The 25641-nt window shown below is 35.1% G+C and overlaps 1 protein-coding gene across 2 annotated transcripts in view; it reads left to right on the top strand.

Annotated features, from left to right (window-relative positions):
* The window catches only part of Dpyd (dihydropyrimidine dehydrogenase), a 693666-nt gene that overhangs the window by 410686 nt on the left and 257339 nt on the right, over positions 1-25641 (top strand). For both annotated transcript variants that reach the window (XM_013036036.1, XM_013036037.1), the window contains exon 14: positions 4902-5066. In XM_013036036.1, the coding sequence (XP_012891490.1) occupies positions 4902-5066 (165 nt within the window). The remainder of the gene's footprint in view (positions 1-4901; positions 5067-25641) is intronic.

The raw sequence follows: 25641 nt of genomic DNA, 5'->3' as shown, positions 1-25641 counted from the left end.
TCAGGCCCCACGACCGGAACCCCCCCCCCAAAAAAAAAGAATTATACCCTAGACTTAACTTACAAGTCTTCAGGTAAATTTATATAACCTCTTCTGTCGATTTCTCATACAATATACCACTGCATTGCTCATGGAACAAGAGTTCTCATTCTGACACTTCTATAGTGAAAAGTAAAGCTTTTTAGGGAACTATATGTCAATAATGCTTTTATAAAGCTTCTCTCATTCCCCCATCCCAATTTCTTCCTCATATATTTGCCTACTCCAAGAGGAAACCTCAGTCGTGAATTAGTTAACTTCCAGGCTTAGGTTTATAGGTTCTATCCTATTAGTATGTATTACTGAACATTATGTTCTTTTGTTTTGCTTTAGGTATCATGTTTGTTTTTCTACAAAAAAGTATCATTTCTACCATTGTTATATATTGTGGTGTGTGTGTGTGTGTGTGTGTGTGTGTGTGTGTGTGTGTGTGTATGTGTGTGTTACTCTGTTTAAATTTTATTTTCATTCAGATTTGTTGGACCCCCATCCTCTTTCCAGTATCTTTCCAACACATTTCTACAGTTTCTTTTCTATCCACTATGGATGGCCATCATGATTGTCTTAATTCAGTAGTAACCATGGAAACATTTTGGGCTTTTTTCTTTTTTTTAGGACAAGAGAGGTCAAGTAAATGAAGTTAAACAAACAAATATGATTAGTTTATTACTATTTAAATCTTGTTACTAATGCTGAAAAATCACTATCATTACTTCAAATGTTAAGAGGTTACTAACACTTAGTTTTATAATGGTAGTTTTGCTGACACACAAAGGAGAGAGACCATCTCACATTTTCTTTTTCATAAGCAGCTATTTTTAAAAATCTGAAAATGGTTGGTGCACTGAAGATCAAGGCTACAGAGATTCATCTTCTTGATTACAGAGAATGAACTCTTATCTAGCTTAGCTATTTCTGAATATGTTTATTTTGTTGTCTTAGCTCCCTTAAGCAATACTAATATGCCTTAGCTATTAAATATTAAAGCAAAAATAGTCTCTTATGAAGTCATACTCAAATTCTAAAATTCCCAGGTCAAAAGTGTAAGTAAGTTATTGTCCAATTATTGAAACTCTAGCTCTAATCATACAACCAAAGATAATTGGCTGTAGTCCATTTTCATTCATCTTTTACTGAATTAAAAAACATTCTGTAAGTCTCAAGTCAGTAAAGGAAATTTTGGGCAAAACAGTACCAAAGATGACTTAAACCATGAAAACAGAAGTGAATAAATAAATTAAATTTTAATGACTGATTTATTATAAAGCAATTGTATTGAACTATTGCTACTTTTGTTGATTTTATTAGAATATTGACTTTTGTAATTTTTAGAAAGTTAATAATTGACTCAGTGATAAAAAAATTGACTCAATTTAACATTGTAGGTATTTATAATTTGTGTAAATGTAGAGCATCTTTTATCTCTGTTCCAATTTTAAAAAGGAAAGAAAAAACATAGAAAATCAATAGGAAGGAGTGAACATTCTCTGCTTTCAAGTAGAAAAAAATTCCCTTTGACTTTTGTTGGGCTTCTTGTTTTTTATCTCAGTTAAAAGTATCATATAAGATAATCATCCTATGCAAATTTTCTCTTTAGCATACGATTATAGAAAAGAAAAATAAAGCAACTCCCAATTAACATTAAATTCAACTCATAATAATACACCCACAAAAAAAATATCTATAGTGACAAAATCTTAAGTTCTGAAGTGTCATAGAAGAGTACCATTTTACGAAGCCATTTTCTTGGCTATCCTTTAGTTAAATATCATCAGGTTATGGGCTTTTTTGGCTACTGATCATTTGCTCACCTAATTGCTATCTGAAGCTGTACTCAGGCTAGATTATGGTTTAGGAATACTAGACTGACTATGGGTTCCCCCTCCCCAGCAGGTATAGCTGCAAATCTCATTTTGTGTCTTGTTTTATTATACTGAAAAGTACCTTCATATCTTGTGAAAATCAGATCTTATCCTGGGTCACACAAGGAGCAAGTGGTTATGGTTTTGTTAGGCTCATAGGCCAAGAAATGCGTGAGCCAGGTGGCTGGGAATCAGGTTAGGACTTCACACCCAAGGTAACCTGATTGCATCTGAAGGAGGCCCGTGTGTTTAGATCCTAGAGCTCATCCACACTCAGCAGCTTGGAGCCAACCCTCAGGAAGGGCTTTGAGACTCTAGTGTTGTTAGGGCATGGTTCCTGTAATTTAGGCTCAGAACGAGATCGGGCAAAGGAGAGTGCAGCAGTGGGCATGCGTAATCCAACACTTTGCTACAGGATCTTGGAGGTTGGAACCGTGTTGAGGTGCAGAAGAAGGGGCCATTGAAGGACTGGCAAGTAAGGACTTCAGCTCTAGGAGAACAGGCTAGTGGAAAAAGGCAGTCCCTGTGATTAAAATTTGAATGTAACCCTAAGCTACTTGTCTGTTCAGTAGCATAATGGAGTCAAGCCACAATGAATACTTCTTGTTCCCATGTCTCTAGGTAAGATCTCCTATAGTGCATATGGTTTATTTTAGGCTCCTTCATGAAATATGTCAGACTAGTCATGGGACATAAAATACAAAAACGATATACTTGCTTGCTTACAAATCGGACCCTCTATGGAATATATAGTCAAGAACGTAGATAATCACAGACCAGGCATGGTGGTACATACTAATAATTCTAACTATATGAGAAGGTGAAAAAGGAGGATGGCAGTCCATGACCAGCTTGGAAAAAGGGTGATGTGAGTGGCAACTCTCATCATTAGGAAGGTATAGAATGTAATGGTGCTATGCATCAGAATGTCCTGTTAAGATTTGAGAATTGGTTAAGATTGGAGAGAATTCTCAAAGGGACTGAAATCAAATCTGAAGAATGGTCAGGAATAAGGATGCTACAAACACAAAATCCTACCTTCATAAATGTATGGAAAGATGCGCTCCCAGACCAATGAATTGCAATGCACTCATTTAAACCAAGTAATTCATCCTTTGTAGAAATACTCAATGCCCTGCACATGACTTGACAAACAACAGGAACTGGAATCACTTCTTGGGCCAACTACTGTTTGTGACTTGGGTTGGATTTGTTGAAGTGAACGAAGAGGAAAGGACATAAAGGCTTAAAAAAATGTAGCTCTGAAAATTGGAATAGAGAAAATAAAACAGGCTTGTTCAAAAGAAACATTTCCATCAAGTCTTCTTAGACAGCCTCTGTCCATGAGAACCAGCCTGGTGGGCTGTGTTGGGCCACCTTGGGGAAGACGGAAAACAATTTTATCAGGATGGAAACTTGACCCTGGAGTCTGGAGCACCCCAATGAGATTCTGTTTGTCACTTTGCTATTAAGATTGTGTAACAAGGCTTCTCAATAGCAAATCAAAGTCAGGCTGGTGAAGATGCACACAAATACAATAGAAACTGAAAGACTTAATTAGCAAAACATTAACTGGCATGATTCCTATAAGTTAAAATGTACATATTTGAGAAGGCTCATTGTAACATTTATACCATGTATTTTATAATACACTAATTCAAATGTAAAAGTGAATGTAAATTAACAGAAATTAACATTCAATGTGAAGCAAAATCTTTCTATCCTCCGCCACTGTAGCATTTGGCAGATTCAGGAATAAATAATCTTTTGTGGCAAGGGTATGCCTTATCAAACATATGCAGATCAGCACTAATTAATGCTAATTAAGGTTTCCTGTCTATCTAGTTGGAAAAACGTCCAAATGTTATGAAATCCAGTTAGTATGCCTATTACACTAATTGTTTTATATGGGGTGGTTCTTAATTAAAATATGTAAATTGACCTTAATTGCTATATACTAATGGGGGTTCATGTTATCTCAGTAAAAATGACAAGATGGTGAGGAGGGGTACTTAAAAGACTAATTCTGATAAATCCTTAACTAAATGACCTTTATTCAAAATTAATTTTAATTGGAAGTTGGCAAAAGAAACATTTTTTTCTGTCTCTGTTTCTTTTTAGTCTTAGGTAAGGGAAGAATGTTACTCTTCATTGTTAATACAGCTTTAGAAGCAGTTGTGGGTTGTTAATTACATTTAACAAGCAAGTTAATTTCACTGTTTACTGTTTGTATTTATCAGTAAGTTATTGATATCCTGATTTCCATCATAAGAAAAGTGGCTTTCTCCTCACTGAATATGATTCTCTACTTTATAGTCCTATATATAATATGACCTAGTCAATTTGCTACAATGTGTGTTAAAGTTTGAAGAGCCAGTAATACATGTTTTCCTTCCTGGATTGACATTTGAATTCATTTCTAGGAAAATTATGCATGCTTTTAAGTCTTACTGGAATTTAGCTACTTAGATTAAATAGATACTTAGATTAAATAGGTTGAAGTGATACTTTTACATATTCCCTAATATGTTTTTTATTTTTTAGTTGTACACCAGTTACGCTGTGAATGCTCACAACCAGTGTGAAGAAATTTAATACTTTTATTTAATTTTTTCTATGTAAACCCTAGAATTGCAGAAAAAATTACCTTTTCATTTGGAAGTAGTATATATTCCACTTTACTTTAAAATGTGTTAAAAAAAAAAAAAAAAACCAACTCATCTGTAGCCAGGCATGCGTAGCTCATGCCTGTAATCTCTGGGAGACTGATATCTGAGGATCCATGTTCAAAGCCAGCCTGGGAAGGAAAGTCTGTGAAACTCCTAATTCCAATTAACTGAAAGAAGGGATGTGACCCAAGCGGAAGAATTCCACCCAGCTTTGTGTCAAAATTGTGAGAAATTCCATTTGGTAATTCAGATTATGATCATGAAGATGATGGGTATTTGTTTTGTTTTGTTTTGGTGAAAAGGCAAGCCAATATCTTTACTCTTTCAACAGGACATCGTGACAAATGTTTCACCCAGAATCATCCGGGGTATCACTTCTGGTCCCTTGTATGGTCCGGGACAAAGCTCCTTCCTGAACATTGAGCTCATCAGTGAGAAGACAGCTGCCTATTGGTGTCAAAGTGTCAGAGAACTAAAAGCTGACTTTCCAGACAAGGTAAGTGTGATTTAACATCTCAACAAGAGACCTGGCATAAGTTGGTGAATGTTTATTTAAACATCCAATTCATAGGCTTATAAATATTAATGTGTATATTTTATGAAAGAATCTGCTGGTTGCTTTACTGATGCCTAGAAAGATAAAAAATTAAAAGAAAGAAAGCTCAAGAACTCATTTTAAAAAATCCAAACACTGAGCCTCTGTTATGAATGGGGCACCATGAAGACATCAGAAGGTTCTATATAGGCAGAGGGAGGAGGAATGAAATACTCATTTTATTGAGTTGGTTTTGATTGTATGTGGCAGATGTTCTGGAAGGTGATGACCTCAGGAAGAAATTGCAGGCTATAAATCATTTTAAATATAAAGCTAAGGCAGTGGCAGAATATCTTATGGAATTTATTTATAGCTTTTCAATGAGATATGCTTTACCAAGTTTTTCTAACATCCTATACAAAATAAGTCCACTATCCTTAAGCAGTTGTTTTCTTTTTTTAAGAACCCTACATAAATATTTCAGTAAAACTAGGCTTAAATGCAATATGGAGTATTTCTCTTCCTGGTTATTTTATCCCTGCCTCTCTCCCACTCTATCTTTCTTTCTCCTTACCTCTCTCCCTTCCTCCCTCCCTCTCTGTCTCACCCTCTTCTTCTCCCTCATTTCACCCCCTTCTCTGTTTCTTCTTTTTTTGTGCCCATCCTGAGGCTTTAACTTAGGGCCTAGGCACTCTCTGAGCTATTTTGCTCAAGGCCAGTATTCTACCACTTGAATCACACAGCTCCACTTCTAGATTTTTTTTTAATGCTATTTGTTTTTTAAAAGGACCAACTTCTCTTGGAAAGCTTTTCCCAGAATAACAAGGCTAGAAAATGGTCAACTATAGAAAGAAATATTAATATATATTAACTTATTATGCAGTATTGTGTACTGGATGATGGGCTTAATAATAATGTTTGAGCACATACAGAGTACTTCTGTTATGAAACGTGATGTTGTAAAACTTTTATATATGGTTTAAACCCAATTGTTTTTCCAACAACTTTTTAAGATAGACATCAGTGGGAAAGCTGAAGTTCACAGAAGTTCGGCCTTCTGTTGCCAAGTTACATTTCTATATGATAGAATTTGAACTTATTGTAGATTTTTATCTTTTATGTTTCTAATAATAGTACGTGTACCTACTTATGTTGCTTTTATAAAAGTCTGTATTTTTTAATGCAGTGGAAAACAGTATAGCTTCAATAGTATTTAGAGAAGCCACTGAGTTGGGGAAAAATAAATATATTTTCCTTGAAAATAACTGCTTTCCCTGGCTTGTCTTTACCTCACATAGTACTTTCTGTGGTCTGTTAGGTGGGAGTAAGATGTTGTAATAATAATGTTCACCAAGAAATGAAGTGGACAAGAAAGCTGAAACAAAACTCTTTCTTTAACAATTCCATAATTGAGGAGAAAGAAAAGACACATTTCAATGTTCAGTTTCGCTGGCGACAACTTCCTTCTCTTGTAATGCTTTTTCTTGTGTGAAAACAATGCATGCTTTTCTTGTCTCTAATTCATTCCTCACTTAGATTATACTCATGAGTCATTTTCTGTATTCTTAGAACTGGTTTCTAGCATGTCTTTTCCCCATATCAAAGGTAACACTTTAAATACAATTAAAATGGCATTCCCATTTGAACCCATGGAAATCATCTGTGCACACCTAGATATCACCCTGCTCAGAGGCGGACACCCCCCACAGCTTTGGAATTATTCTGATGCCAAACCCAATGAGCTGGACGAAAAGAGGTGATCCTTCATTTTCCAAGTTTAATTATCACCCTCACCAGAGTTTTCCCACTTCATTCTCAAGTGCTTGGCTGCCACCTTTAATGACAGGGACGGGATAATTCAACCCAATGTGGCAGCTTCTAAGCCAATACTGTATTTTTGAAAAAGAAATCGTACCAGGGGCAAGTTGGCCAGCAAATACCAGACACAGTAGATGCCAATTGATCATGACACAGAGAAGACAAAAAGGCCATCTTGAATATAAAATCAACAAAGACCTGCTCAAATGTAAAAAGCAAGAGTTTGCTTTTATTTTTTTAAACTAATCAGTAATAACCATGCCTACACTTTCTTAGCTTTTGAGGTTCCCTTTTCTTTATCTGTGAATTACATTTGGCAAACTGATCATTGTGGTGACAATCTATTACTAACAAAGTGTTTTGTTCCTAAGCTGAGAATTTTCTTTTTTTACAAAGCTTATGATGAAGTATACTGCATAATTAGGGCTTGCAGGAATCAAATGTAAGTGAATTCTTAGCAGTTGCACTGCAAAAGCCTTCTGAGTTTTACATTTTAGGCCAGAGAAAATTCTTTTTAATCAAGAAACATGCTCCACCCGATTTGAAACCACTGAATTAGTGAACAAAGATAGATATTTGTGGCCATTGGTAGCAGCAATAGTGTTAGGCAAAAGGCCAAAATTCCACAGTGAATCAGTGACTGAGGGTAGACCTACTAATGATGGCTTTATTAGAGAATTAAGAGTGAAAGAATTAATGATATGCAGCCATATTTTATTATATGGTCAGCTGATTGCTGCCTAAAGCCTTTCTCAGTTAATTACTAAAAGAAAATCCTTACACACATTTACACACACACAAATAATTAATTGAATTAAAAATTAAGTTATGAAACAAAATAAAATGGCTGGTCTCTACAAGCATTCCCAAAGGTAGTTTACTGACCCAAGGGCAACTAAATTCAGAAATCTCAACCTTATCTCTGGACTCTTTGGGTATACTGAGAAAGTGTAAAAGCCTCTGCTTTTCCAAAATTCTGGTTTAGAAAGCACAAAACAAAATGTCCCCGACTGTGAAAGATTCCTATTACACAAAAGTAAAATTGTTCTTATATTTTTGTAATATAGAGAATATAATAATAGACATTACTCTTTCATAAGAATGGCATATCGCATTCCAGGGTCTACTAAGTACTGAAATTTTGGTATGGTCTTTCACATAATCATTTGAGGTATCCACAGCAACTGTACCGAGTCTCTGATTTCTGCCTGTGCCATTGCAGCTTATCTATCATGTTTCTACGGTTTGTTGCATTTGTGATTAAGGAGTACCGATTTCAATACAATGTTACTACAAAATAAAAGTCTAACTTTTTCCTTTCACCTATGTTCCAAAAGATGAAGCTTAAAACGTCAGTTCTATCTGTACATCACACTCTTCTAGGAACCTTACGAAGAGTCTGGGTAGTTTCTCTTAGTGCAATCATTTTTAAAATGTTGGTAGTAGAGTAAATGTTCATCTGTGTATGTGTGCATGAGTGTGAAAATATGTGTGCATATTTATTTATATCACTATATGTATGCATGTATTGTTACAAAGCTCACTAATTGATTCTGTTGCATACAATTCTCATTACTTATGCTGCTTAACGTGCATCATTAATTATAAAATTACATGAGATCTATAGATCTCAGCCTCTCAAGTAGCTAAGATTATAAATGTGAGCCAATGGCATCTAGCAAGTTGCATTAATTCTGTTATTATATTTCAATTCAAAAAGCTAAGAAAGGGAAAATACAGAAAAGATCTAAATCTAATACTTTAAAACCCACAATGAATTAAATGAAAATATATACTGTCATTAAGGGCAGAATACTAAGACCTGCAAAAAAATTATTAATAAACCTAAAGGTCCTACAATGAAACTTTCTGAAATAAAAAAGGGATGGATGGCATGGCTCTAGTGGTAGAGTACCTTCTTTGAGGACAACTGCAAGAAAACTAGTAATAACTCAGGTTTGCTCAAGCAGATTAAGAGCTACAGACCAGAAAAGTGAATAACTAATAGCTTTAATTTTCCAGTTTAGCTTTTAATTACAACCATTCCTCCATCATTTCCAGAAAAACACAGTAACAAAATACAAGATACTTAACAAATTCCAAGCATGATTATCATGCAAAAAGCTGTATCAAATTAATCAAAGCAGTGACAAAATCTGTAAAGCAGCTAGATGTGGGAAACAATACAAGTCTGAGCATCATGGAATTGGAATAACATCTATAAAGTGTTGTGAGGGGAAAAGATAAAGAAAGCAGTTAATCTAGACTTCAAAATGAAGCAATAAATCTTTCAAAAATATGGATGTCTTGAATGATGTTTCAAGTATAATAAAAAGTGTTCTGTACAAAAATGGTTTAAGAAGTGTTTAAAGGCAGAAGGAAGATGATCACTGAAGAGAACAAGACTTTATAACTAAGTGGGTAAGAATTTGATTTTTGATTTTATTCTCTAATTCACTTTAGGAGAGAATTCTTTTTTTTGGGGGAGGGTCCAGTTGTGGGGCCTGAACTCTGGGTCTGGGTGCTGTCCCTCAGCTCTTCAGCTCAAGACTAGCGCTTTACCACTTGAGCTACAGCACCACTTCTGGCTTTTTTTTCTTTTTGCTTATGTGGTGCTGAGGAATCGAACCCAGGGCCTCAGGCATGCAAGGCAAGTGCTCTACCACTAAGCCACCTTCCTGGCCCCTTTAGGAGAGAATTCTTAATTTAAGTAGAACAATTATATGGTGTGGGGTTATAACATACGTAAAGATAAAATGTATGATAACAACAGTGTGAAAGTTCTGAGGGAAGGAATGAAAGTACATCAGTTTCTAGTACCTTATATGAAGTTTTATATTACTTAGGCTGAATAAAAAACTCCTCAGAGTATCATAAAGAGTATTTTAAAGGTACTGTAAACTCCTTACTCAACCCTTAAAACAATACAACCAGGACTTATAGCTAAAAAAGCCAACAACAGATATAAAATGGGATCCTACAAAATAATCATTTTAAGATTTGAATTTCATGACATTTTTACAAAGGTAAACATTGAAGGCTCATTGCTTAATTCAAAAACTTGAATCTTTCTAAAAGGAGGCATAAGGGTTCCTTTACCTTATGAAGAGAAAATTTAGTGTGTGTGTGTGTATTCTTAGTTCAAAAGAATAAAACAGAATCAAGAAGAAATGAGACAACCAGCAAGTCAATAGGAAGTTGATCCAATCAAAGCTAAGCATCTGATGATCTCCTTTAAAACATAGTATAAAAAAGCTGAAATAAAGGCAAAGTTTTTCATGCTGTACTTTAAAGAGGGAGGCTCAAAGGCCTGCTGTCTACAAGAAATTAGTAAAATATAAGGAGGCAAATAGAAGAAAATTAAGCAATTAAAAAATACTCTATGCTAAGTCTAAGAAAGTAAAATGTCACTTTATTAAAAGCGGGCAAATTAGATAACCAAATCAAGACTATTAAATGGGGACAAAAGGACCATTTTGTAATGATAGTCAATTCAACCAGAGATGAGAACAGACCTAAATGTTTATGCACTTAATAACTGAGCTTCAAGATACAAGAACCAAAAGTTGAGAGAACTAGAAGGGACAATGAAAATGCCTACATGTCAGACTAGGAAGTTGGCTCAGTGGTAGAGTGCTTGCCTTGCATGCCTGAGGCCCTGGGTTCGATTCCTCAGCACCACATAAGCAAAAAGAAAAAAGCCGGAAGTGGCACTGTGTCTCAAGTAGTAGAGCGCTAGCCTTGAGCTGAAGAGCTGAGAGATAGTGCTCAGGCCCAGAGTTCAGGCCCCACGACCTGACCCCCCCCCCAAAAAAAATGCCTTCATGTTTATATGCCTTGCTGTTAAAAAGTATTTATTTATTTATTTTTGGTCATGGCCTTGAACTCTGGGCCTGGCTGCTGTCCTCATCTCTTCAGTTCAAGGCTAGGGCTCTACCACTTGAGCCACACCGCCACTTCCAGTTTTCTGAGTGGTTTATTGGAAATCAGAATCTCACAGCCTTTCCTGCCTGGGCTGGCTTTGAACTGTGATCCTCAGATCTCAGCCTCCTGAGTACCTAGGATTACAGTCTTGAGTCACCACACCTGGCTTGTTAAATATTATTGATATGAAGCTATCACAGATTTGAACAACACTATCAGCTTACCTAACTGACATTTATAGAGTATGCCCCTCAAAGGCAATATAACATTCAGTCTTTTTAAATATGCTCAGAAGATTTAGCAAGGTAGCTCATTATGCCAGGCTTTGAGTCTCAACAACTTCAAAATAACTCTCTTCATTAAAAGTATTCTTATCACAGTAGAATGGTTAATAATCCACAACTGAAATATATTTTGGAAAAACATAAAATATTTTTAAAATAAAGATTTCTAAGATACCCTTGTTTCAAAGAAATTATATAGAAAACTTTAAATGACAGGAAAATTACTAGGCGGTACATAAAAGACAAGATGGCATAAATTTCTTTCTCATGGGCAAATTTATTCTACCAAATATGTTCTCAGACATGAGAGAAAGTTCCAAATCAATAACTTCATCACTTACCTTTAAAGGTACAATAGGAAGATCAACTTAAACCCAAGTAAATAAAATATATAATAAACTAAAATGGAGGGAATCAGTGAAATAGAAAGCAGACAACTACTAGGGGTAAACAGTGAGCCTAAACCTGGCTCCTTGAGAAGACAGAAATCAACCAGTGAGCTCCAAACTTCCGTGAGGACTGAGAAATAAACAAACAAATAAGTTAGAGATTAGGGAAGGCACCACACCTAAAGATTCTGCTGATTTTATAAGGGAAAAAGCACAGTGACCTATGTAAATGAATTTATCACTTTGAGTGACCTGAACAAATTTCTAACAGATGCACCTGGTCAAAGTTTACTCCGGAAAGAAATTGAATTTCTACATCAAAGTTTTTACATGAAGTAAATTGCGATCTGATACCTGCATAAGAGGAGGCTGAGATCTGTAGATTGTGGTTCAAAGACAACCTGCAAAGACAAATCTGCAAGATTTTTGTCTCCGAAAGTAGCCAAAATCCAGAACCAGAGGTGTGGATGAAGTAGTAGAACAGCAGCTTCCAGCAAAAAACAAAAATAAAAAAACAACAAAAAACCTAAACAAACATAGAGGCTTTGAGTTCAAGAGTCAGTACTGGCACAAAAACAAAACAAAAATCACAGGGAAATGCAAAGGACTAAATAAACAAATCCTACACAACAAACAAAGGTGGGCATCGAAAACTTTCTGATTTTGAGTTACTTTAATAATAAAATGGAGTTAATGGGTGACTGTAACCAACATAGTGCCTATTAGCATAGAGAAACAAATAAATCAGTGAAGCAAATTACAGAGTCCAGAAAAAACAAACAAACAGTGTTCATCAAAGTATAAACAACTGATTTTTAAAAGGTAAAAGCAGTTCAGTGTGCGGAGAATTTAATTTCCTTAACAAATAATGTTGATTAAAATGGATATTCCTAAAAAATGGATATTCCTATCCACCAAAATGAAAAAAAAAAGGAATTCTTGACTTACATGCTGTAATATAAAATGAATTTAAAATGAAGAAAACTGCTGTGACACTGCTTAAATAAAATATAAAAGAAAATCCTTGTGACCAAACAAAGAGGATCCTGTGTGGTGGTACATACCTTTAATTCTAGCTATCTGGCAGGTGGAAATAGGATTGTGGCTCTAGGGTCAGCCTGGAGCATCTGCTGAGCCTCATTCTATTAATCGTTGTTCTTCATGAAATACTCCAGTGCTTTAATCACCTTCTTTTGAGTCAAAGGAATTAACATGCAGTTAAGGATTATCTTAGATAGTATTAGGAAATAAAGGAAATGTTGGTTGGATTTCTTAAGCTTTCACTTTATGGGGAGATTGAAATGTTGGTTTTTGTCATTCAGTAAAAGAAAGATCTTTGGCAAATTCATCAGATTTTTTTTTTAAAGAGTCAGTAGCTGGTTACAATACACTCTTTCTCAAATTCCCTTTCATTCTAAAATCATGCTGTCTATTGGCTAAGACTAGAATCTCTGATTTGGAGGTATGGTATTAGACACAAAGAGCTTTGTGAAAGAGATGATAGGGTTGGTGAAGTTGCATTGAATTCAGATTCTTCTTGGCTAAAACTAGTTTTTGTGGTTGTTTTGTTTGTTTTATTTGTTTGTTTAGTTTGGTGGCTCACCCCTGTAATCCTAGCTACTCAGGAGGTTGAGGTCTGAGGATCACAGTTCAAAGCCAGCATAGGCATGAAAGTCCCTGAGACTCTTATAGTCAATAAACTATTCAGAAAAGGCCAGAGTGGTGCTGTGGCTCAAGTGGCAGATCATTAGCCTTGAGCCAAAGAATGTCAGGGACAGCACCAAGGCCTCGAGTTCAAGTCCCCCCCCCCCCACACACACACAGAAAGAAAGACAAAGAAAAAAATAAACAACTAACAAAGGATGGAAACAATTTATAAAATGGATACCCAAACCATTTTAAAACCTTTTAAAAATTTTCTGTATTCAAAAACTTGGGCAATCTGTTCAGTAGGCTCACTTAATATTAATTTGGTAACTTTTTATTCAAGCAATGTGCTATTTTATGGTATTTGAACTGTAAATCTTTCTTCTCTTCAAAAGTTGGGGATGATAGGAAGAAAAAAAGATGAAGTAAAACTGCTAAAAATGACCTCCCTCCTATTTCCCTTTGTGAACTGCTAAAATGTACCCTTTTCCCCCTCAAATATCTAAGGGACCACTTAACCTATGAATTTTTAAAACAATGTTGGACAAGAAAGATACTCATTACCTTACTCATGTAACTATAACCTCTCAGTACAGCATCTTTACCACAAAATAAAATTAAATTTAAAAAATATTACAAAAAAAACTATTTTAGGAGAGGTTGAAATTTAGCAGGCAAGCTAAAGGTTGTTACTTAATGTAAGAACTTAGAATTGTTTGTGTTCCATTAACTTCACAGATTACTTATCTATCTCATTTTACTTTCTATTTATTTATGTTTGCTTCTGATTTACAACAACCTTCCTCTCCCTTCCAATATTTTTCTACTAGTATTTTACTCAAGAAAAAATATAAAATACTTGTCTGAAAAAAAGTCGCTTCACATTTCCCCCATTATTTCTTGAAAAGCATTTATTTGCATGTGTTCTTTGCATCCTTTTGGTTATATTAATTTTAAATAAATTCTTACCACATTACTGATTTAAAGGCCTATATATTGCATTTTAATAACTTCCTTTAAACTCCTACTTATGTATAATGATTCATTCCATTTAGGTTTAATTTAAGCCTATAGCTTTAATTCCCAGATTGACTCATATAATTTTTAAACTTTGGGTATGGGGGGGTGGAGAGAAGGATGGAAGGAATGATACTCATCAAGAGTCATCATATTCATGGGTTCACAGATGACTTGAAATCCCTTTGTACAACAATTTAAAAATAATTTTTAAAAATAAATTGAATAGAAAAAGGTTGAAGTTCAAAACCAGTTTGGACAGAAAAGTGTGTGAGATTCTTATCTGTAATTAATCAACACAAAGTCTGGAGTGACAGGGTGTCAAGTGAGGGCATGAGGCCTTGAGTTCGAAGCCCAGTACTGGCACAAAAAAAGAAGGGAAGAAGAAGAGAGGGAGGGTTGGGGAGAGGTGGGGAGGGAAGGGAAAGGAAAGAAAAGAGAGAGGGAGGGAGGGAGAGAGGGAGGGAGGGAAGAAGGATAGAAAGAAAAAAGATAAAGATATAAAAGTTACACTCTAGAGAAAAATGCATTTTGTGATAAGTGACTGTATCAATATTGTTAGTGATTGACACATAGAATATCTTCAGTAAATATTGTTAGAATAAAATATAAACTGGAAAAATATATAGTAAATGAATTCTATGGAGACCACTAACACTTAGCAATGTCACTGAGAGTGATTAAAATTTAAGATAGTAGTTGTATACCAGTGGCTCATACCTGTAATTCTAGCTACTCAGGAAGCTGAGATCTGAAAAATATGTAGTCTAAAGCCAGCCCAGGCAGAAAAGTCCCTCAGACTCTTATCTTCCAAAAACTACTCAGAAAAAGCCAGAAGTGGTGCTGTGGCTCAAGTGATAGAGTGCTAGCCTGCAGAAAGAGGTTCAGGAACACTGCCCGGGCCCTGAGTTCAAGCCCCAGGACCAGACATAAAATAATAATAGGGGGGAGGAGGAGGGGGAGAAGAGGAGGAGGAGGAAGAGGAGGAGGAGGAGGAGGAGGAAGAAGAAGAAAAGGAGGAGGAAAAGATAGAGAACTGCTTTCAAAATGATGGGAGCCATTGGAGATGCTATGACTTGAACTGGTAGTTTTGCCCCATTCCCTTTCTATTTTTTCTATAATTCAGCTACATATATGAATGTTAAGAGATTTTGTATTGGTCCACAAGTCTTGGAAATATTGTGGTAATTTTTGTTTTGTTTTGTTTTAACTTATTTTTTGTTTGTTTTCTTTTCTTTGACTTATCCAGGTTCTTGGAGATAGTATAGAGTATGTTTTAACATTAGGCCAGCCAACAACTATATATATGAAGTGGTATGTCTTCCTACTCTTTAGCATGACTTCTGGCTTTTTGTATCACTATAGAGGTCTTCCTGCAGTGGAATTTTCTCCAGAATCTTTCCCTACCCTGCCTTTCAGCAGCCTTTGCTTTTTTTTTTTTTTTTGCCAGTTGTGGGGCTTGAACTCAGGGGCCTGGACACTGTCTCTGAGCTGCTTCTGTTCAAGGCTATCACTCTACCACTTGAGCCACAACACCACCTCTGGCTTTTTCTGTGTATGTGGTACTGAAGAATGGAACTCAGGGCTTCAGGCATGCTAGGCAAGCACTCTACCACTAAGCCACATTCCCAGACCAGCCTTTGCCTTTTTAGTTTAGAGAAAGTCCTGTTAGCCTACAGGTGGCTTTCTTCCAGTTTAGATGCTTCAGCTGCACATGTGGTGGCAACTCATTTAGAACTCAGTAGAAAGAGTTGGTAGGTATGAATAGAAAAGGCCTTTTGGGGTTCTCATACGTCCTGTCGCCCCAAACATACTCATATTGTTGAAATACCGTACAGAGGGGTTACAATTACATGAGCAAGGTAATGAGTACATTTCTTACCAAGCATTGTTGACTCCTCCTTTGTTTCCCCTTCCCATCCCTTCCCATCTCTTCCTCCCCTATCCCCACCCCCTGGCCAAAATTGTATAGTTCGTTTTTCGACGTAACGACTTGTACATCTCATTGTTGCAATGGGTCCACCTGTATCCCTATTTAAATGATTTGTTTTTTTCCCTTCCCCTCCACAAATTATACCAATATCAAATACAATGAAAGCAGAGGTTATACTGTGGGAGAGGGACATACAAAGCAACAAAGAAATCATCTTATCAATTTGTTAGAAACAAATTGCAAGAAAGAAAAAAAAACATTTGAATACAAATGTTCTTTAAAAATGTAACTGGTTTCACTTTCTTTCTTCTGTACAACTCCTCCAGGGAGCACCACAGTTATGAGTCTCAACTCTCTTGATCACTTTCTGGAATTTAGTTCATTTAGATTTATTTGTATTCCTATATGTCAAATAGGAATCTGAATGAAACAAATATTTTAAAAGTTTTACAGTCTACTTGATTTGTTCTGGTTGGTTAGGGACAGATAGTAACCTCTTCTTGATTTCTTCATTGTAAATACAAGTAAAATCTCTGCCAGAATTTCAAGTACTATATACAGTCATATAGTATTTAATCTGAGAGTTTCAGAAGGAAAGTGTCAGAAAATATAAGGAAGCCACTAGGGAGGTTTTAAGCAAGAGATGAGGCGCCAAACACTGGACCTGAATAGTAAGTATAAAAATGTATCATATGGCCAGGCACCAGTGGCTCACACCTGTAATCCTAGCTTTCAGGAGGCTGAGATCTGAGGATCATGGTTCAAAGCCAGCTCAGGCAGGAGAGTCTGTGAGACTCTTATCTCCAATTTTCCACCAGAAAACTGGAAGTGGCTCAAGTGGTAGAGCACTCGCCTTAAGCTGAAGAGCTCAGAGACAGCATTCAGACCCAGAGTTCAATCCCTGTGACCAAAAGAAAAAGAAAAAGAAAAAAAGAATGTATCAAATGGAAAGTGTTGAGATGTAGTTATAGCCCATGTAACCATCACAATTCTTGTTGTATGGCTTTGTATAAGGTTGCTCATAATACTTTGAAAAACTTTGTTGAACACACAGCTTTCAGCTTGTAATCCTCTTTCATGTATTAAGACTTCTCATCCCACTTCATAACCCAAGAGCCATAAGTAAATTTACAAGTTAAACTAAATCAGTCACAAAGCAGTCACTGATCATTTTATTTATTTATTTTAATATTGAGGGTTTTATAGTACACATTATAAAAATGCAAAAATCAGCACAAAGTACAATTAATATACTATGAAAAGATTAGTCAATCTACTTACTTCCCTAAATTTTCCATGAATAAAATATTACAAAAAATTTCCTTTTACGTGATCAGTATATAGATCAGAAATTCCCCAAAGAAGCTATATTAATAAAGTTAACTCATTTCTTATTAATACTCTAAGTATTTTAACAACATAAAAGTGAAGTATTCACATTAAAATTATTTTAATGATAAATTATTTTCTTGCTTCCTTTACACAATGGAAAATTCAAGAAAAAAATAAATCTCAAAGGGAGAAAAAAAAACCAATTGTAAAATTCACAGAGACTTCTTTGGATTGGGTACAGATGCTATTCAGGTCAATACCAGGGATAAATTCTTTCTATCCTATTTACAATCCAGCATGGTTAGTTGAATTCATTTTCCAGTTTGTGAATTATCTAGGTCTTTGATTCTTTTCTCCCCTCTGGCTGATTACCTTTCCCATTTCTTTGCTCATTAGCATCTCTACCAAAAGGAAAAAAATAATCCAAGGAAAAAGGAAAAGTTACTATAAACAGGAAATCTTAAGTAATCTAATGCATAAGTTAACATAATATTTTCCAGTTGGTAGTATGCATACGTGCACACTTTGTTTAAACCCTTCTTTGTTTCCTTCCCTTTCCCTTTCCCTTTTTTGTTTTCATTTCTTTCCCTTCTTTGTTTTCTGTTTTCTAGATTCCTTTCAGTCACTCTGCATCTTAGAAAAATGACAAGGCTGTGTAGATTATGTGATCTATTATTGCTTTGAAATTTTACCACTTACATTCTCAGAAATACCCTTAGGAAACTATGTACATTCATCAAACACTTACTATATAATAAGTATAATAAAGATGATATTTCTACCTTCCTTACAAGGTTATTGAAAAGCTAACTTAGAAAACAAATTTGTTTAAATAACTCTGTAAAATTAATAAATTTATGTTTTGAATTTATAAAACCCCTTGTCAATTCTTCTTTCCCAGTTTTTAAGGCATTTAGTTTTTAATTTAATTTTATTGTAAACATGCTGTACAGAGGCGTTACAGTTACATGAGTAAGGTAATGAGTACATTTCTTGTCGAGCATCATTACTACTTCCCTTGTTGTTCTCCCACTATCCCTTCCCCCCAAATTCCCCACTCCCTCACCAAAGTTGTAAAATTCAATTCCAGTATACTGTCTTCTCAGTATCATTGTTGCAATGGGTCATCCTATATCCTTGTTTCAGCATCTGTTATTCCCCTTCCCCTGCCCAAATTAGACAAATGTATATCCAAGATGCAGGGTACTAAAATCAAGAACCATGACAACAGGGGATATACCATATGGGAAAGAATATGCAAAGGAAACAAAAAAATCACAACAACAACAACAAAGAAAGACCTCTTGTGTCCATATCATGGAGTTCATTTCACTTGGCATCATCTTATATGGTCATATGTACATAGCTTTTGATCTTTTCTGCTCATCTGATAAAATTATCATAGATGTATACTAATTATTGTAAATGAGGGAAAACAGGTTACCGATATTTCTTTGGATCTGGCTTACTTCACTTAATATGATTTTTTTCCAAGTCTTTCCATTGCCTAACAAACGGGGCAATGTCACTCTTTCTGATAGAAGCATAGAATTCCAGATCTTCACTAGCTATACAACAGACAAAGGCTTCATATCTAAAATATACTTAGAACGCAAAAAATTAAATCCTTTAAAAACAAATCCTCAAAGAAACAACCACCCCATCAACAAGTGAGCTAAAGACTTAAAGAGAAACTTCTCTGAAGAAGAAATAGGAATGGCCAATAGACACATGAAGAAATGCTCAACTTCTCTGGCCATAAAAGGAATGCAAATCAAAACAACATTGAGATTCTACCTTACCCCATTTAGAATGGCTATAATTAAGAACTCTAATAACAACAGATACTAGAGGGGATGTGGCCAAAAGGGCATCCTACTAAATTGTTGGTGGGAGTATAAACTTGTTCAACCACTCTGGGAAGAAGTATGAAGGTTCCTCAAAAGATTACACATATTGCTTCCCTATGACCCAGCAATCCCACTTCTGGGCATTTACCCAAATGAACACAACCAAGGCCATACTAAAGCTACCAGCACAACTATGTTTATTGCAGTATTATTCTCAATAGTTAAGAAACCAATCCAGAAGCCCCTCAGTAGATGAATGGACCCCTTGGCAATTCTTCTTTCTTCAGTTTCCCTTTAAAGTCAAGGCTTGCTTTGAGGGGAAAGACTCATAGCCAAAATATATCTGATTTTTTCACTGTTTTCCTATTTCCTTTTACAAAAATTTTCTCTTTCTCATATAGATAAAAAATTTTTCATATGCTTTGATTAATTGACTTAGTGAAAACAAGAAACCTGTACTGATAAATTTTACTTTTATGAGTATACCATCATTTACTTAATATATGTTTTACTAAAATGGCCTTTATTCTGATGCACATTTTCCAACATTGGTTCTTAAATGAAGAAGGGCCTATAGAGTAGAATTTTTGGTAAGCTAAGGTTCCATAGGTGATTCAAATTCACCTATTCTATCAAAGTATTCCCCATATATAATATTTTGATAATATTTGGTCAGCCTTGTCATTCAACAAAAGTCAAATGTCTACTAACACCATTCTTCTATTAGATTTTTTACAATATTTTCAGCTTATTTGTGTGTATACATATATGTATCATATATATATATATATCTTCTGATAACTGAAAGCTGTGAGTAGGACAATCATACTTCTATGAATTTTCATATCAATCTACATTGTAACTATGTGTATATGTGCTTCTGTTTTCTACCAAACAAATGGTGTTTGTTATTCATAGGGCTGAACCCAATGAAGAGCTGTCCCAGTGCTCAGCAAAGTGCAACTCTTCTCCTTCATGTATATGTATATGTATATATATATATATATATATCATAACATGTATTAAATTTCACATGGAAGGGGACAGTTCTTAAATTAATCAGAAATCTATAAAAGTGAGTCATAAAGGACATTTGTCATAAAAATTACTTTAGGGCACCCATTTGAATGCTTTAAAGCTTGTTATTCATGTTCAAAATTTACACCTTTATAATGTGTATTTTCTGAGTCTAAAAAACAGATCACCATGACTGCTTACATGGATATGTGAAATGTCACACTAGAATTCTTCAATATTCATTTCTCACTGCTCTCACTTAGGAAGTTCTATAGATTACCCATAAGTCTCTGATTTATATTAAGATTTATTCCCATTCATGCTTGGAACAGCCTTTGAATCTTAGAGGTGAATCTGATAATAGTAGAAAAATGTAACAGTTGCTGTTATTTAGTATTCTCAATAAAAAATAACTGATTTTTCATTATAGTCATTGAAGGCCAGAGAAGTTTTGAATCATTGATCATAAAGGATCACCTGGTTCATTCTGTTGGTTGTCTTGGAATCCAAAGTTGTAAAAACTGGTGTTCAGTTTGCCCATATTTATTTGTTTGTTTGTTTGTTTATTTTGTCGGTCGTGGGGCTTGAACTCTGAGCCTGGGCGCTGTTCCTGCACTCTTCAGCTCAAGGCAAGTACTCTACCTCTTGAGCCACAGTGCCACTTCTGGTTTTCTAGTGGTTTATTGGAGATCAGAGTCTTATGGACTTTTATGCCCGTAGTGGCTTTGAACCATGATCCTCGGATCTCAGCCTCCTGAGTAGCTAGGATTACAGGTGTCAGCCACCGGCCCATATTTATTAAATCCTTTCATCTCTTTGCCTAAATGAACTTCTTTGCTTATCTCTAATCATTCCTTACCTACCAATAAACAAAACACAGCATGAAAAATAGTATTACAGGTTCATGTTGCCCATGTCAGGTTGTCAGGAATATTAATTAATTAGTAATAGCTATCCATCATTGTGCTATTTGGCTAAATTGCATAATAGACATAATTTGTCACTAATCATTGGCACAGTTTTCAAATGGAAGTATTATTTTTCTCATCTATGAATATGCAAACTAATCCTAAAAATTAAAAAAAAAACTTATCCAAGATAAGAATACTAGAAAATGGCAAAGCCAGGAGTTAAATTCTAAAGTTTTCAGTATCTCTGATACACAGCACAATTAATTTCAACATGTACCTACTCACTCCAAAAAAGCAAAGTAAATAAATAAATAAGTGGAGTAAAACTATAAATTTTAGATCATTATAACAGATACTTCTCTTTGTTTAGGATTGTCAGACAAATATATGACAAATCATTATGGAAAAATATATTCATAAATGCATTGTTGCTTTTAGTACAGGAAGCATATGAGATTAGGTAAAATATAAAATCAAATTCTACAACAAAGAACAAGTTAGGAATCATAAATCATATCAATCTTTTTATTCATGTACAGAGCACTACTATATTATCCTTTTCAATAAGAAAAAAATGTTTTCATTAACTCCAGTTAACAAAGATGTAGATGCTGCTATATCCATTCAAGCAGATGTTTAATATTTAATCAGAGTGGCTAAAGGCTACCTAATGGAAGTGGTGCTGTGGCCCAAGCGGTAGAGTGCTCCCCCAAGCCCAGAGTTCAAGTCCCACGACCGACAAAAATAAAAATAAAAAAATAAAGGCTACCTAATAATTTGTACTGTAATTGTTAATTCATCCCAAACCTAAATTGTTCAATATTGTCTTCTGCAAATGTTTACTTTTTTGATACGTAAATTCTTAAATTTTATTGAGATGATATTTTAATTTCACTTAAAACTTTACAAAATTTTGTAAATTCTTTAATATTTGTAATTTCCCAATAATGTATTTAAAATAACCAATGATCTACTAAAAATAACCAAGAAGACCAAAACTATAGACTAACCATAATCACATTCACATTCTGAATTCTTGTACTCACATGAATAAGAATGAAAGCACCTACTCATTCTTTAAAAAAGATCAAGTATTTAGCTGGATTCTGATGGCTCTCATGCCCATTATCCTAGCTACCTAGGAGGCTGAGATTTGAAAATTTAAGTTTGAAACCAGCCTGGGCAGGAACAATCTATAAAACTCTGATCAATTAACTGCCAAAAAAATGGAAGTAGACCTAAGCTTTTTCCTGGAGGAAAAAGCTAAAGGACAGAGCCCAAGCTATGACTTCAGGCCCTAGTATTGGCAGGAAAATAAATCAACAATTTTATGAGTGTTTGGCATATTCATTTTAAATTACATGAATCATTTATTTTTGTGTGATATTATCATTTCTGTAACAAGTATTATCAAGTAACTCTCTTAATGATGCAATTAGACTTTTTGGCTATTATTGTGTTTAGAGTTGTTTCTTGTCTGGTTGATTGGACTTTCTGAGTAACTGTTGGAATGTGATTCCCCTTGTCACTTGAAAATATGAGGTCAAACTCTAAAACTTTTATTTCTATTGCTTCAATGGTACTATTTTGGAGGTAGTTTCCAGGCTGATTGTGATCATTAGCTGGTTTTTTTTTTTCATTCTCATGTTGAGAATTTAAGGAACTATTTATATTTACCAAAAAAAAAAAAAAACAGGTTTAAGCAACTGATATCCCTGCTCCTGGCGTTGAAGGAAAGTTATAGGGGAAAATCATAGAATATATACAAGATAATAAATGGCCAAATACATTTCCCAGGATCTGTGACATTAAATCTTTCGCAGCTCTGAAAACAACTGTATGAAGTTGCGCAAGTCATAATTGATCTGCAAACATAGGCTGGGCAAGTTTATAACTATCCTAAATAGACTATCTACTTGTGACAATGATTTAATTAAATGAATCTATCTTTTAGCTCAGAAATCACCTTTGTAATGTATAACTTCCATTGCATTATTTCAGTGCATGTTGAGTAGTAGAAAGAAGAGCTTTTCCATTTTAACTGAACCATAAATTCTTAGCCATTTATTTAGGTATCTTTGAATTTCGCAGAAGAGAAGACAGTTGTATCTTATGCTCAGAAAAATGTATGAGATCACTCCAGAGGTGAAGACAGACTGTCTTCCATTTGCTACTCTATTTTGGTTGTATGTAGTGAAATAGTTTAATGGGAGCAGAATAGAAAATTACTGAGAATTTTTATATTCAGAGGATCTTTCACCATTGACTGCGTTGGCCATGGAGCAGGATTAATAACTATTTCTGTGGAAAAATGTTTGAGACATAGGTACATTTTTCAGGGAGAGATTTTTGTTGTTATTCTCGCTTGCTTCATTGGGCAAGAAAGCTTTATCTTGTTCTGAGAGGTTAACAATGGGAACAGACCACTGCTGGGAGCTGGGGAACACAGAGTAGAAAGAGGAAGAGAGAGAATGCTCTGTTAGTTTCCTGGCTAGACAGGTCACATTGCTCTTGGGGCATGAAGAAGAGGGTAAGAGTTTTAAATCAGCTGTGAAATGATTTTGGGACCTAGTATATAGTAGACAATTGGGGTTATGTTTTTCTAGTAATTTACTAGAATAGACAAACAGGAGTTTTGTATTATTGTCTGTGTGTGATGAATGTATAGATCTTTAGATACACAAAAACGTCAATCACTTGATCAAGCAGAAATAAGGGTATTATTTGTGTTAGCTCTTAAGATAATAAGCAAGGGGGGAAAATCAAGATAGTTTTGTCTGATCTTCAAGACTTTCAATATGACAAAGCTTACCTTTTTGATAGATGGATTAACAAATAGATAATTAATCTCTAAAACAAATCAAAGACAAATCTTTGACTGTGTTTCTCCTTTGGGATGTAGTATCAGCTGATAGGAATTTTCTTGAACGATACTCTAACTCAAGGTAGGAGCTTCATTATGCAGTCACTCAGAACATTACTTTAGGGATCACTTTCCATCTATCCTTCAATCTGAAGGACATTAAACACATTCTAGATATCATTAAAACATTCTATGAAAAGTTCTGGAAATCTTTTAAAATTATTTCCTGCATTGAATTTTATTATTATCATTTATTTTAATTAGTAGATAAAAATAAATATAAGCATTATATTCCTAATAAGTTCTACACAATGTAGCTAACATATATGACAGAGTGCTAGTATGTTAGTACACAAACTGTGTCAGGTCTGCCTAAAGTTCCTTCCCTGGAAGATTTCAGACTGCTGTTCCTTTCTGTACCCTCATTCGGCAGGAAGAAGGCTAGAAGGGCCATCCCCCTGTTTCCTACCAGCACTTAGGATTTCAATCTCAGTGGGGGCAATGATAGAACAAGGGGAACCCTTAGGTAGATAGGGATACAAGTGGTGGACCTGACACACGCAGATAACATGTGTTCTATCATGGAGGGTTTTTTCTCCCCACAATGCCTCAGGGCTCCTGTTCACATGCTTCTTCTTTCCACCGTGCTGTGAGTTTCCACTAAAATGATGCCTTCTTAACCAATGAAAAGAGCCATGAAACAATTAATGCAAAGCCCAGGGCAAGAGGCTTGGGAATAGAGCCTTGTACTATAATAACAGCCCACTGAGAGGCCTCCACTGAAGCCCCTCTCTGGATGGAGATTCTCAATACTTTCTTCCATGGCTTTCCCTTCATTTTCAATATATCTATTCCATTTATCTAAACAATAGATTTGATAAATTAGATAGACAGACACAGACAGACAGACAGACAGACAGGTAGATAGATAGATAGATAGATAGATAGATAGATAGATAGATAGATAGATAGATAGATAGATAGATAGATGCAAGGATGGACAGACAGACAGATGATATAGAATGAATCTTGGAATTAGGAGGAGTGGCTCTAATTTTAGTTATATTTCTGGTTTACTGTAGGTTTATCAGTAACATTTTTATTCATATTCTAGAGGTGAATGCTAATATTTTCTTATCTTAAAATCAGTATCAAAGGAGCATTTTTTTAAAGTGAGAAATGTCTGAAAAAGAGAAGAGGACTAGAAAGCAAAGGGCACCTTACACTGCAGGCTGAAGTGCCAGCGCTGTGTTACATCGCAGAGATTCTACAATATGTCAAAGGGTTGGTGATTCAATTGTCTGAATGCATGATTTGGTGAGTCAGTTTAGACCAGAGCAAACTGGACCTGTCATTGAAATGACAATGGGTAAAAATGGTCCTATTCAACCTGCCTCTCAGTGCCCAAATTCTTCCTAGTTGTAAATTAGAACTTCTGGACAATGCATGAACTCGTTAGGGTCACCAGGGTCCTATGTCAGCTTGGTGCTCACAATTGCCCGTGACCAATTCTGCCCTCTCCCCAGCAGGAGGGCTGCAATGTCATTTTGT

This window comes from Dipodomys ordii, unplaced genomic scaffold, assembly GCF_000151885.1.
Source record: "Dipodomys ordii isolate 6190 unplaced genomic scaffold, Dord_2.0 Scaffold242, whole genome shotgun sequence".
Lineage (NCBI taxonomy): Eukaryota > Metazoa > Chordata > Mammalia > Rodentia > Heteromyidae > Dipodomys > Dipodomys ordii.
Note: the sequence above shows the minus strand (reverse complement) of the source record. Positions and strands in the feature narration are given on the sequence as shown.